The sequence below is a fragment of the Chroicocephalus ridibundus genome, chromosome 3 (genome assembly GCF_963924245.1).
Source record: "Chroicocephalus ridibundus chromosome 3, bChrRid1.1, whole genome shotgun sequence".
NCBI lineage: Eukaryota > Metazoa > Chordata > Aves > Charadriiformes > Laridae > Chroicocephalus > Chroicocephalus ridibundus.
In genome coordinates this window covers 127,026,275-127,040,148 of record NC_086286.1, presented here as the reverse complement: position 1 = coordinate 127,040,148, position 13,874 = coordinate 127,026,275, and the positions used below count along the sequence as shown (strand labels likewise).

At 42.7% G+C, this 13,874-nt stretch overlaps 1 protein-coding gene across 16 annotated transcripts in view; it reads left to right on the top strand.

Annotated features, from left to right (window-relative positions):
* HMBOX1 (homeobox containing 1) overlaps positions 1-4,928 on the top strand; it is a 117,031-nt gene extending 112,103 nt beyond the window's left edge. For 15 of the 16 annotated variants that reach the window (XM_063330712.1, XM_063330721.1, XM_063330716.1 and 12 more), the window contains one exon: positions 1,501-4,928. In XM_063330712.1, coding sequence (XP_063186782.1) covers positions 1,501-1,638 — 138 coding nt within the window. In that variant the 3' untranslated portion in view covers positions 1,639-4,928. The remainder of the gene's footprint in view (positions 1-1,500) is intronic. The other variant, XM_063330718.1, reaches the window with a different exon arrangement.
* Positions 4,929-13,874: the final 8,946 nt, after the last annotated feature.

Sequence of the window (13,874 nt, the reverse complement as noted above, 5' to 3'; positions counted from 1 at the left end):
ACTCTTAGTACCCCGTTTTAAAGAGGGGGAAAACGCCGTGATTTTGCCCAATGTCCCAGAAGAATTTATTTGACAGATGGGATATTTAGATGTTTAGGGAATATTGCTGGTTTCTCCTTCCTCTCATTTAAAACCAGGCCCTATTTCTGATGCTGACTGATAAACATGCACAGCTCGCTGTAAAATTTCTGCTAGAATTGTCAGACTCCTGGGTCTGCCGTCGTGTGGCCGTTAGGCACCTGGAGAAGGCAGCCCTGGCCGTATATTGATTTTAGAAGTTTCTCTGTATCAGTTTTGGTTGCCAACCGTCACAGCCGTCAGCACAGTGGTCCTCTTACAGCTGAGAGCCTTTAGAAGATAGACACCAAGCGATCTAGGGCGTGCGGTTCAGTGGGCTGGAGAGCCTGGCAGCGTGTTCACCTGGGTATTTGAATGATGGTAATTCCAGCCCCCTGAAATGAAGTCGTCGTGCTGATTTTCGTAACAGTCTGGGAGGTTTCCAGCGTCTTTCTCCCTACACCTGCCTGAATTCACTGTCTTCGCAGGACACTGGCTCTCAGACGAAGGGTTAGTCCGGGTCTGTATCCTATTTCTGAGTGAGGTCAATAGTAGTATTTAAGGGAAAAGTATTTTTAAAGAACAGGACAATTATAGAATGTTTTTATTACAGTAGCCTCCAGCTTTTTGAAGTTAGCAGTTTTGAGAGGTTTCCTGAGCCGGGCACTGTATCCGCTTTCATTTATGATAGTTCCTGGGAGACCAATTTTCCCTGAATTTGTCTAACGACCACCACACTCCCCCTTTAAAGCCATTTTTTCTTTTGTCCGATCTAAAAATCAGTACAATTGAACTGCGATAAGCAAAGCAGTGCTTCATGTTGCTGCTTTGGAATATGTTATCATTCCTGTGAGGGCCCTTGCCTATTAGATCACGAGAAGCCACGAACAGTTGTTCTCGATTTACTGATTATTTGTAATAAACATTTACCATATCAACCATCAGCCATTTCTTTTCCAAACTGAAGAACCAGACTCTATTTAGCCTCTCCTCGTAAGGAAGCCGCCCCGTGCCTCTCCTCCCCGGGTTGCTGTTCGCTCTACCTTTTCTAGTTCTTTATGGGGTGGCTGGAACTGTGTGTTCAAAATCTAAGCATGAATTTATGCAGGGCATATTGATTCCTGGCTTAGTTTGGTTTTCTGACATACCTTGCGTATCGCTTTTATCTTTATAATTTAATATTTTCCTCAAAATACCCCCCCACCCCCTTCAAATTCCTCTCTCGACAAATTGGGTACGCCACTCCGTGGCCTGTTTACCTTTGTCTGCACAGTGAGGGAAATCAGTCCTAAACCAATTTTGTAAATTCCTTTCACTTTCTACCCCTGTAATGAACATGCGATTTGCTGCCCTTAGTCCGTTACTTTAACACACTAATTTTATCCGCTGGTTTTCTACTTCTGGAGTAACGATGCTTCTCTCTTCTCCCTTCCGCATGCGCAGGATGACAGCACTAGCCATAGTGACCATCAAGACCCCATTTCATTAGCCGTGGAAATGGCAGCGGTAAACCACACCATCTTGGCATTGGCCCGGCAAGGAGCCAACGAGATCAAGACAGAGGCTCTAGACGACGACTGATACAAAGAAAGGGGAGGGTCAAAGCAAGAAGTAACTTAGTTTTAGACGTAGCACCTTAGCAGACTTTCCTCGGTCCTTAATATGTGTTCTTACAGTATAACTTTGCAGTTTCTTGTACGTCAGTTAGCTGTTAGGGTCTTGTTCTGTGAAGATGGCATGGTGCCCTCAGCCTTTGCATATACTCTCTCAGTATTAATTCCCAATAAATAATCAATCAACCAACCAACCTCCCTCTCCCAGCCCCAGTGGCTAGACAAATCTTGCTGCTCTGTCTTAGCATTCAAAGTGCTTCCAGGTATTTTAGACAGCCCTCAATTACAAGTCTTAGGCTACACTTAAAATCTTGGATACCCTTAGAGATCGTGTTAAAAAAAACCCCAACTAGTCTGTACGCTTTTCCTTCTCTAAGACTGAAAGGATGCAAGCTGAGGTAGTGGCACAGGGTCGATGGACACCAGATCGGGAGTATCAACAGAGAGTAAAAAGAACACTAGAAACCCCACTTCAGCATGGGAATAAATGATTTCCAGCTGCAATAAGCCGTGCCTCACTGGTCATACAGTGACTTGATATACTTTTGGGTGCTGTGCTGAGAATGTCCATTGGAAACACATTCACATATTTCGGTTGATGTTCACATATTCAACACAGACATCCTCTACTCTCACGAGCTGCGTGGCTTAGTGGATAAGTACTGCCTTCTGCCTCTGGGACCATGAGTGAAGCCCAGCCTGGGATCATATGAAAAATGAGCTGAATGTCTAATGGACAACAGTCCGCTTCTCAAAAACCACTATTCATTACTTGGCATGGCTAGCAGTGCCTGCTCAGGAGAGGTCTAGACTCTATTGATCTGTCACTAACGGTTTCACCTCTTATTCTCCCTCTCGCCTTTTCTGTCCCCACCCTACTCCCCTCCCCACTTTGCCACTTCCAAAAGCAATGTTTTCCAGGAAGGTTATTAAGGTCATAAAATGGGTGAGTGGATTTTTACACATCCGTGTAACTCATGCCTACGTCCTGACTAGCCCGAAAGGTTATTGGAGAACTTTTGCAGCTGACCTTTGCTAGATAATCATCATAGCGTAAATATTCTCCTAAATAACGAACTTTTGTGTTTGTTTAAAGGCAGGAGGATCTCTTACCTGAGAAACGGGGTGTGAATGTTTTGTGTTCTCTTTACTCTGTCCTTGTTAAGATGTGAGAAAGCTATACTGCTACGAGCAATTTAATTAATAATTGGAAGCCATACTGATAATGGATGTGGTAATATTTGTAAAGCAAACCTACTTTAAGTAGCAGAAACTAATGGAATTGTTTTCCTTGATCATATGTAGCACTTTTGTTACTTTTTTCTTAAAGATATTTATATTTGATAAGTCTTTTTTTTATCATTTGAGAATTCAAAATACCAAACGGCAAACTTGCATTACAGAGTCACCCTGCGATCACCTTGTCATCTAGTATCTAAATGATGAACTGTGTGTGCATCTAAGAAAATTACATCTGCTGGCATTGTGTGGAAATGATCTCCTGGCATCCTGATAAAATGATATGTTGCTGCCGGTAAGAGGAAACATTTCGATGGAAACAGCACGGGAAGTGTTAGAGACGGGCAGGACTGTGTTACATTAAAAATAAAAATTAAAAACCTATGTAAATTTTTGTATAGAGCGGTATAAAAATTTGCATAGTGTTTCCTCAACATTCCATTTTTTTCTCTTCCCCGTTTGTGTGGGAATAGCTTCAAAAGGGGAAACCGGCTCAATCTGAAGGATGGGTTTCCCTTTTCTCCCCTCCGCTTCCAAAGGCGGAGGGAATGAAGGGAAGCTGCTGTTACTTGGCTTGTTCTCGTCCCTTCCCTGCGCCTAGCTATCAGGTAGCAGTGTGAACTCCTAAAATGTGGCTCCGCAGCAAGTTTTTAGCCCGCCTAAACCCCTTCAAAGGCGTAGGCTAACTAGACCATCTTTACATCTTGGGAAAATTGCTTAGGTAAGTGCGGAGGAGATTTTGTGCTTTCAGAGGGCACAGAGTTGGCACCTCTTTGTCTCTGTAACTTTGAAGATATATAGGTAGGGCTTGGCCTCGTCTTTCATTTATGGATTTCATTGGAAAATTTATGTGCTTTCCTTAGATACAGATCACTGAAGCAGAATGAAGCCGCCTTTTTTTCTGTTTTATCGCATTTCTTGAGTAGGCAAATTCATAAGTAGCATCAGGGCAGACTCAGGAACGAAAGGAATTGGATCCGTGACCATTGCAGTTTTTTTCTTAATGTGTGTATGAATGTTTTGGTACTAAGGGGTGAAAGGACGGGGAGAGCTTTTATTTCTATTTTTGCACAGCAGAATGATCGAGCAAACTATAGCCTTAGTGGAATTTTACCTGCTTATTCATACTACAGTCACACACCAAGCTGACAGGCAACATCCACGATTTATAGTAAGGAGATTTTAATAATCGATGGCCTCTTTACGTTGGGATTGCCACCACCATTTGTTCTGGCTGTTTCATTTTAAAAAGAACAGACTCAAACTGTTGGACAGCTGCAATTTTAAAAGAAATATTGCTTACTATACCATCTTAAAGAAAAAAAAAAGTCATTGTTTCAAGTGTCGCCTTTTTTAAAGCAATAGGGAAGAATAAAAATAGTTGTAGAACTTCTGTATCCTGATTATAGGTTCACGTGATGCAGGATCAAAGTAACGCCACTAAAATTGTATGTCTGTACCATCTAATGTAGAATAATCTGGCGTTAATTCTGTTTGTTGCTGTCAGGTAGCTGCTGGTCTCATCATGCACCAGCATCCTGTCTGAAGGTTAAACGGTTAAACCCCTTGTGAACAACTGGAGATGGGCAGGTCCTCCTTGTCTGTAGCTTCCTGGTAGACACCAGTTTTCTGCTTTCCCACATCATCTTCTCACCAGAGAAAATATTTAACAAATGACTTAACTGGGAAATCAGACGCTTAGTTCCATGGTGTCAGTTTTTTGGGTTGCCCGTGTCTCTCTTGGCATTCTTTGACCATTGAGAGGTACGAGGGAAAAGTAAAGACTTCAGCTGTTATCAGGATGCTCTCGGCAGCCTGTTTCCTTCATTCTGAAAGTTCATAATGAACAGTTTGCAGCTGGCTATTAACTTTTTGGTTTCACATGAATTAGCGAAAATGGAACAGGCGCTGGTGTGATGATACCAAGAGAAGCGTACGTGATCTAGAGTAAGTGGAAGAATTGGTGGAGAGTGTGTCCTGGAATTTAGCCTTCGTTCCAGGGTGTTTTACGCAATATGGGAGTTGTCGTTGTCTTTCTGTCTCTGGATTTTCTTGAAAATTAATTTTTGTAGCATTGCAATTCAGTTGCAGTTTGTTGTAGCCAACCTGGAATTACTGCAATTGGTTCTTGTATGGGCTCCCTTGAAGTGGATCTGGTGGCAGACTGGATCTACCTTTTTGTTCTGTGAATAGAGAAGTTATTTAAGATGCTCCTCATCTGTGGTGGACACAGATTGCTTTTAACTTTGTAGAGTAAGTTCTGGCTGTTATTTTGTCACTCATAAGTCCTTATACTTGAGTTGTTGTCTCTTACCGTCTTCTTAAAAGAACAATTTCTACCTCCACTTCTTTTTTGGGTAATTTGGATTTTTTTGTTGCCTTTGGTTTTTCTAAATTCCCCCACCTTTTACTGGAAGTATGAGATCCAGATGTTTGCAAAAGCGTTTTGAGATTATAAAAACGTCAACATAGCAATGAGTAGACATGCTATCCGTTGATGCTCTAGCATTATAGAGATGTCTTCTAAATACTCCATAAATACGCTTATTGTTATAGTGTAATCCCATTACTCATGCGTTGGATGTGAACAATTCAGTCGTGAGTCAGCAGTGCACCCTTGCAGTCATTAAGGAATCTCGTTAGGAAGAGCCTTCAGCAGGTCAAGGCAAACGATTAGTCCTGTCTGTTCATCACCTGTGGGACCGTGTCTGGAGCACTGCATGCGGTGTGGGCAGGAGCGGGTCCATCGTAGGGTGCTGAGATGAGAGGGTTGGAGCACACGTCACGCGGTGAGAGTCAGCGAGAGCTGGGTCTTTTCAGACTGGCTCTGGGGGCGTCTTACACTTTGTTCTTCAGCTGTCTTAATGGGTGGGTTTAGAGAAGACAGAGCCAGGCTCTTCTCAGAAGTGTATAGCAGAAAGGTGAGGGACAGCGGGCTCAAGTTGTATTAAAGAAAATCCCAGATGAATATAAAGAGAACTATTTTCATACTCAGAGTGGTAGAACAGTGGCTCAGAAAGGCAGTGGAAACTCCATCCTTGGGGATATTTAAAACTCAACTGGAACAAGGTAGAGGGTGGATACAAGACCTCCAGAGGTCTCTTCTGACCTAAGTTATTCCATAATTCTGTACCGACCTGCTCAGGTTGAGGCGTTTCCTAGTTCTGATCTATACATTTTGACTTGTTTAAAGAAATTCTCTTAATTTGTTGTTGGCTTTTTTTTTTCTGTTTTGTTATTCATAAAAAGTTGTCTTTCCAATTCTCCTAATAGAGGGGAACTTTATTTGCAGGGTCTGGCTCCAGGTTCCAATCAAGCCATAAGTAATAACTTTAATTAATTATTTGCTCTGTTTACACAGTTCTTCAGGGATATTCGAATTATTCTGTTTGTTTCATTGCCTAACATCAATCTGGTAAGTTTTCCATGTTTTCATTTGTGCTGTAGATCAGTTTTTGCCTTCGTTTGTGAGGGTTTATCGTTGTCTTGCTGCTGTGAGTGCAGGCGAAAAATTTCACATAGCTGGACGTATTAGAGGAAAAACTGTAGTTAACTTCAACTCACTGGTGACTGCTGTGATAAGCTAGAAATTTATGGTTCAGTAAGTCAGTAATTGGTGATCGTCAGAAACTGAAAGGGTATGACTGGGAAAGAGTCACGTTATGGTCGCTTGGATCCTCCTTTTCTTTCCTTAAGAAAGTTTGTTCTCGGCCACTGCTAGGAAAAAAATCCCCATCCTTCACTAGGCAGACTTTAGGTCTGATTTGGATGTTATTTTAAAGAGAAATTGCCATGGTGTCTGTCAACATGGGCTGGCATGGGGTCAGTTGGACTCCCAAGTGTTAATTTCTGCCTTCAAGGTGTGTAAGAACATGGAGAGGAGGTCACCAAGGTTTTGAGTTTCCCGATGTGGTATAAAAATTTGCCTTCACAATGAGATGCTGCTTGTAAAGAAGTAAAATGAAAGCACCGTTCTGGCCTTCCCCCAGAGCAGTTTGAGTCGCTGAGACACGTGGTAGTTGTAACTGCATTTCGTAAGGAAACAGCTCTTCATTTTTAATATAGGTAAAACCAGACAAATTAGTATAAGAGTTTTCAAAACTCCAGATTGCTGCCCCTAAAGCACTTAATGCAGGGTGTTGTTTCCCTGTGTGTAATCTTAAATCAAATGCAAAGCTGGATTCACACCTTTCTCTGCAAATTACTGAGATTCAGCGTGAGATTTTGCCTGTAGTACTGAGAGCTCTGCGTGTTTATTAGAAGATTTGTTTTCCCCCTTTATCGCTGGAATTCTCTTCTTTCAGATAATAATTTTCTTAGCAGAAGGTTTATGTTCCTCCTCCCACCCAGCTACATCATTGTGCAGCCCTCATTCCCCAGTGTTTATTAAGTTCTTTCAAGTTCATTGGATAATTACCAGCAAATTCGAGAGGTTTTTTGGTCAAAATAAACTTTGCTTTTATTTTAGACACGGCTTCCCACCCAAGTAGCTCTTGCACTCTTTGAACTCCTTCAACTTGATAATATTATTTTGATCAAAGTCTTAAGCTTGCAGGCAATAATCTTGAGTTTGGTGTAGCTTTTATCATTTGGCAGGAATTTTCGTTGGCAGGATTGGTCTTGAAAACTGTGTTATCTGCCAGTGACCTAACGTGTTCGTTCTTATTAGACAGCTGAAGGTTTGTGTGTGTGTGTGTGTGTGTGTGTGTGTGTGTGTGTGTGTGTGTGTGTGTGTGTTAATAGCAGTAGTCAGGGTTGTATCGTGGTCCCGGCTAATTTAACCGAGTTTTGTGGAGTCAGGCGTTTTCACTGTGATTTCTTGGAAGGGAAAGTTGTTGGCCTGACCCAAAGGTACCTCGCGGTTCCCGAGAAGAGTTGCGGAGACATTTCAAAATAAAACATTCCCCCTTGGGCTTTTTTGTAGCTGGGATATTTACTCAGGATATTGAATCAGTTATCGGCCAGCAGGTATTTGGCAAGCTGAAAAGCATAGCTGTAAAACCTTCATTTTAGCGTCTATTACTGTTGTCTAGTTTATGGGGTTTAAACTGTCCGACTAAAGATGTTGCACGTTAATGAAAAAAAAGAGGCATTCTAGAGATGGCAGCTATAAATTAGAATTCAAAATACACAAAAATTATTTTTCTCCTTTGTGAGAGATGCGTTATAACTAGAAAAGTGGACTTGGTCGGTTTGAGGACTGTCAGTAAGATGGCAGCATTTTGAGGTTGGTTTTTGTCCAACAAATATAAATAAAGTTAAAGAAACGCAGGCAATCTCAGTAGCACCAGTGAAACAGATGTGGGGAGAAAAACGTCTGAAGAGTTGTTCATTGCTAACCTCGGCCTTAGGTTTTGGTACTTAAAAATAGCCTAGAATTGTTTGTTCGTGCCTGTTTTCGCGTAGGCGTCCATTGAAAGGGGGTGGTGCTGTAGCTAAGACGGTGTCGGTGCAATTACAACGATCAGTACAAGCTGCTCTCTGGTTTTGTTAGAAGGTCCTTCTGTCGCACTCTCTTTATGAAAATCCCTATCGTACTTTAGCTTGAGCTTGCTGGAAGAAGTAAACAAATACGTTTTGCTCTTTCGAGATCCCGAGATCCGCTCTGTGATGCCCGCGACGGGCTTATCAGTGTGGGATCCAGGCGATACTATTGACGGCTTGTGTCACGGAGATGGAAAAAGGATTTGCCATTTGGGGTGTGGGGATTTTAAATATTTAAAAAAATTAAAATATTTTAAATGCCCCTTTTAATCGGGCTGATGAAGAAAACCAACTAATTGGTTTGATTGCTGCAGTGTGGTGCTCTTTCCCCGTTCTTCCCAGTAAGCTTTGGAGTGCTCTGGCCAACAGCTTGAAGCGCGAGTGAGCTAAAACCGTTGAACTGGAGTGAACCGCGTAATGGGCCTTTGATGTTTCTGTATGTACAGTGCATCTCTCTCTCAGATGGCTTGGCAGAGCCTCTCTCTGCCATTTATTCCCTCTCTTCCCCTCCCCTGTTCAATGGAAGCGGGTGTATTCTGCTGATCAAAACACCCAGCACACTTCTGCTAAATCCTTTCAAACTGCAGCCCGGGGTAATTGGGATGGGTAGGATAAATGCAGAAGAGTATGGCAGTAAAAGCGATGGCAGTTCTTTTGAATGACTGGGTGTCCTCCTGACATGTAATTAGCTGCTTTAGAAAGATGTGGATTGGCATGGTCATAATTAAAAGGATTTCTGTCTTTTCTGTGATTGAAAACAGAAGATCTTCCGCCCCCTAATTCTCTTTAATACCAGTGTTATTAGTGACACTTGGAACACAGCTACTCCGTAAACTTAAATAATGACCCGTTCCTAATGGTAACTTAGAACAGCAGGGACTGAACCCGGGGTTAGTTTTCTATGCAAAGCTGCTTCTCTTCCTTTTATGTTTCCCCCGCTCCCGTTCATGTACGTATTGCTTCCCAGTGAGTTTTGGAAACAAAAAGGACATTTAGTTCTGTGTGACAGCATGTTTATGGGTCACCCAGGGTTCTGGTTTAGCTCTTTTGGGTTTGTTTTAGAGTTGTAGTGTTGCGGAGCCGTGGTCCAGGACTCCGCTGAACTCCAATCCTGTGTTTTCAGCCTGCCCGCAGGCGGAGGGCACCGATGGCACCGTTGTCCTCCGGTTCCCAAAGCAGGGAATGTCACCAGCTCTTCTGCTCCGCGGTGGCTCGGTTTGGAAGCCTTATCAGCAGTCGTTGCCAAGTATATAGCGGTATTGTCCTCAAGCTGTCTGCTCTATCCTGGAGATCGCGGTAGAGTGGTACGAGTTAACTCACCTTTTCCTTAAGAAATCTCAAAATAGCCTGCAAACGGCTCCCTGGCCGGACGGCGTGCTTGCCACGCACGACAGGAGAGGATACGCGGTGGTGACCTAAAATAACATCCTAATCTTTTGCTGATGCGTTGCTGGATTCTGACGAAAGCATCTGTCATAGGGTGTTACGTGCCTTTTTATTCTGTGGTTTTGTGAGGAACGTTATCTGTTGACCAGTCTTGAGCGCTGCAGCGCCTGTGCTCCATTTTTGCCTTTAAGCTTCTCGACCATATTTTTCCATAGTGCTGTTCTCCTGCTGTCGTCACTTATCAGACAGGTTTCTGGAGATTTTTGGTATGCAAAGATGCGTATAGAGACTCCTAGTCAAATTTAGAAAAGTTAGCAAGTTCCTAACTCCAACAGATTTGCGAAAGAAGCTGGGAACTTCATTTCCTGAGGCTCTCATTTAAATCCTCTGTTATTTTTCAGATTCTTTGTACTGAAATACTTGTGTAAATCTCACCCAGCGTCACTGTGGTTCAGGACAGGCCTGTGGGTCTTGGGTGCTTTGGTTCTTCCAGCACGGTTACCGCTGGTGGTACACTCACAGTAGCAATGGCAGCAACTTCTTTTCTAGGACGTGCATTTTTAGACTTTAACTTGCTGCTGTCCCTGGCCTCAATTCTGCTTCCCGTCCTCCTCTCCCCACCCCTTCTCCTTAACTAATTAAAGTCTTCCATGTTATGGCAAGATGGCATATGTAGCTTAAATAACCCACCTCTGTAATTAAGAGGTTGACTTTAGCCTTCTGAGATATATTTTACATCATTTGAGATTTAAAAATACATTTTACTTTACAAAGTTTTATCTGTCAAATCGCTCAAGGAGGGCAAAGAGATAATGAAAGTAAATTATTAATTAATATCTCTCACCCAATTTATTCCATTAAGAATATGAAGCATATATTCCATTCCTCAAAGCACGTTTGACTTTGGATATATTTTTTTTTTTTTAAAGGTCTGCCTGCTGATAAAGTTGCTGCTATCTCTTTTTGACAGGACTGTAGGGCCAGGACTGAAAATATCCTTCAGGAGCTCACCAGAGCCAGAAACTCGGAATATCAACTCACTGACCGGTTTTTCCTATCCCAGAGTTCAAGCCGTTTCATTTGTGCCCTGTGGCAAGTGAGCAGATCTTATCAAGACCAAAATGACTCAGATTCTCCCTTGACACGTTCAGGCTGTTCTTCTGTGCCAAAGGTTTGGGATCATTTCGGAGAGGGAAGCAGCAGCAGGAGCATCTCGCCTTTCCGCGGGGTGGATAGAGTGGTCTGAGTTTAGGTGGAGCTGCGTTGGATGCAGAATGGCAAAGAGGAAATTCGATGTGTTGCTGGGAAAGACTGAGCGTATCTCACAAACTGTGTAACGACGACTTGAGGAGGGCAAACATCTTGGGTGCTTTGTTAATTAGATAGTTGAAGCAGTTTTTTAAGTGCTCCGAAATCTCCATTGTATATTCCTTTGTGCCAGCGTGTCTTCGTGGCACACCGTATATAGCGTTACAAAGTTTGTTTAGGAGTTGTTATTGGAATTTGAGACGTGCTTTTTTTGGGTTTGTGGCCGAGGTAATTGCCTGTCAGTTTAGCTAAACATTCACATCTCGGCACGCGGCTGCTCGCTGGGCAGTAACGGTTGAATTCTGCAACTCTTCCTTCCTTTAGGGCTCTCTTAAGGCACAGTCCTCTCTCCCCAGGTGCTTGGAGAAGACAAATGCTACTGAGATGAGGGAATAGCTCCGCTCATTTGCAGAGCTTAGCAGAGTTAACATCAGTGGAGAATGTGCCCCTAGATTTCAACAATACACACTTAGCGCTGGGACTCGTAGCAGAGCACGAACGGAACAGTCCTGGGGTTGCATTGCCAGGAATTCAGTTCACTGACGTAGGCTTGAAAATTAGGCATCTGGTTAGGAGTAAAGAGTCGGTGCAGTATCCGTGGACATTAAGAAGGTATTTCTAAATGTGTTGAGAAAAAAAATAAGATTATTCCATTTATGTTTATAAATCCATGGGATACAACTGGTAAAATTTGTAAAGGGTTATGTGGAGAAAGCAGACACTTTCAATTAGGGGATTTATTATTATTTTTTTTTTTTTTGCATTTGGAAGGGCAGGATGGTTCCTTCATCCCGTTGGATGAGGTGGGTAGAACAGGGAGTTTGCGTCGGGATTGTGGGAGGCCAGGTAATATTCAGGGTCTCCTTGTAGGTGATAGACTGGTCCCTTCTGGCCTTAATTGTAAAACTATGATTCCAAAGAGGTAGCCTTCTCTTTTAGCGTTATAACCTGTTCGTAGTATTTAATGATTTATAGAGGTTTGAGTACTAGAGGGGTTCTCTGCAGTAAGAACTTCTTTTAAAAGTATGACTCTCCATCAGAGAACATATTGTGCCTTATGTCTCTAAACCACCTGAAGTTCCGGTTATGTATGATAAATATCTTTTTACACTTTGTACTTCTGCCATAATGGGAATCAAACAAATGCAGTTTTGATAACAGGTGGCTTCTGTGTGCCGCCGTATTACTTAGATTTGCTCCAGTATCTTACAGATTCGATCTCTCGGTTCTGCTGCCGCGGCGATGCGTACTTTCCTGCCAGTCAGTGTTGAGCAGCTAAAGTAGCTCTGGAACAGCGTTATTCTGTACAACTCTTCTTTTTGTTTCTTATTTGAAAATAAACCAGAAAAGCCCTAACCAAAAGCCCAGGTCAGTCTAAATTTCTAATCCTAAATTCGCTGTTGCTTTTCATTACATCAGACGTTCGGGCACGTGAATCCCAGTCGTCAAGGGTACCTTGCAATGATTTTTACTGTTACCCAAGAACATTCAACAGGAAAATCGTTCACCACGAATAAAACGTGATCAGTCGGGATCATTTCCCCTAGCTGCAGTGCCTCAAGCAACTGCTTTTTTTACAAATACTTTCAGCAATTGCCAGGGTGCTTCACAAAATACCGCAGCCAGCAGAAGTCCTCTCGCTAACCTGCTGTCTCCTCTTATTTCCTACGCTGAGCCTGTATTTCCTTGAAGGAATTCCAGACCCGCGTTTTGAGCTGTGCCTCCTCCGGCTGCTCTCAGCCATTCCCTTTCTTCTGAAGTCGATTCTTGTTGGTACCGAATTTGACACACGTTATTTTCCCACACTTCAGTTCTTCTCGTAGAGGTAATTTCTTTTCTCTTTCATCCAAGCTCCTTCGCACCCTGGTGATCCTGTTTTACCTGGTTTACCAGTGGCTTTCTCATGCTGAAGTGCTCTGACCTAAACCTGTCGTTCTTACGGTCTCTAAATAAGGAACGCGTGTTATTTCCATCCTAATAAAAAGTGATCCAGTGTAATGCTGAAGATTTGCTTCAGTCTTATGAAATCTTCCAAGCTTTCTGCTAGCCAATAGACGTAGCTGTTTTCCAGCGTGGTTAGTTAGCAGCCCTCCTCCCTTCCTTCATTTCAGTTTTGACACTTAGATTAGCAAATCAGGGAATTTTTAACTTTTAAGTATAATAGGTTTTTTTTATTAATACTTGGACTGTCTTTTTTACTGGGAAGACTGGTGGTGGGCTGTGCATTCAGCGGACGCTCAGCAATGTTCTTGCAAGAATGAAGGTGTCTCTGAGATACGGCAGTGCTTCTGAACGGCCTGATTTGACGTTTCTTGCACACGGTTATAGCGCTCAGGTTGATCTGTTCTCTTTAGTTCGTCGTCGTTTGCCGCCTCTCCCGCTCCTGTTGGACTCCCTTGCTGCTCTCCGTGCCCTTGCTTCCCTTTCGCACTCTTCGGTGACTCTTAATTTTGTCCTTCCCTGCTTCCTCTCATTTCTCCTTCTCCTTTTGCTCTACAGGCACTTTATTACCTTCACGCCTTCGAGCAGCGTATTTATGGTTAGTCATTTTTAATTCCTTTAATACTACTTTAGTCCAAGTCAAGAGGCGTTCACCTTTCCATTTGCCTATTAGACGGGGCTGTATCAGTTGCTTACTTGAAGCCCAAATAGATATTGTCCACAGTGGAGTATCGATATGGACAATGTTGTCTACTCTGATCATTAAAAAAAAAAAAAAAATCAGCTCACAAATTCAGTCAATTTACAGCAGGTTCTTAACTGGCAACCTCCCGTGTGGAATAAGGT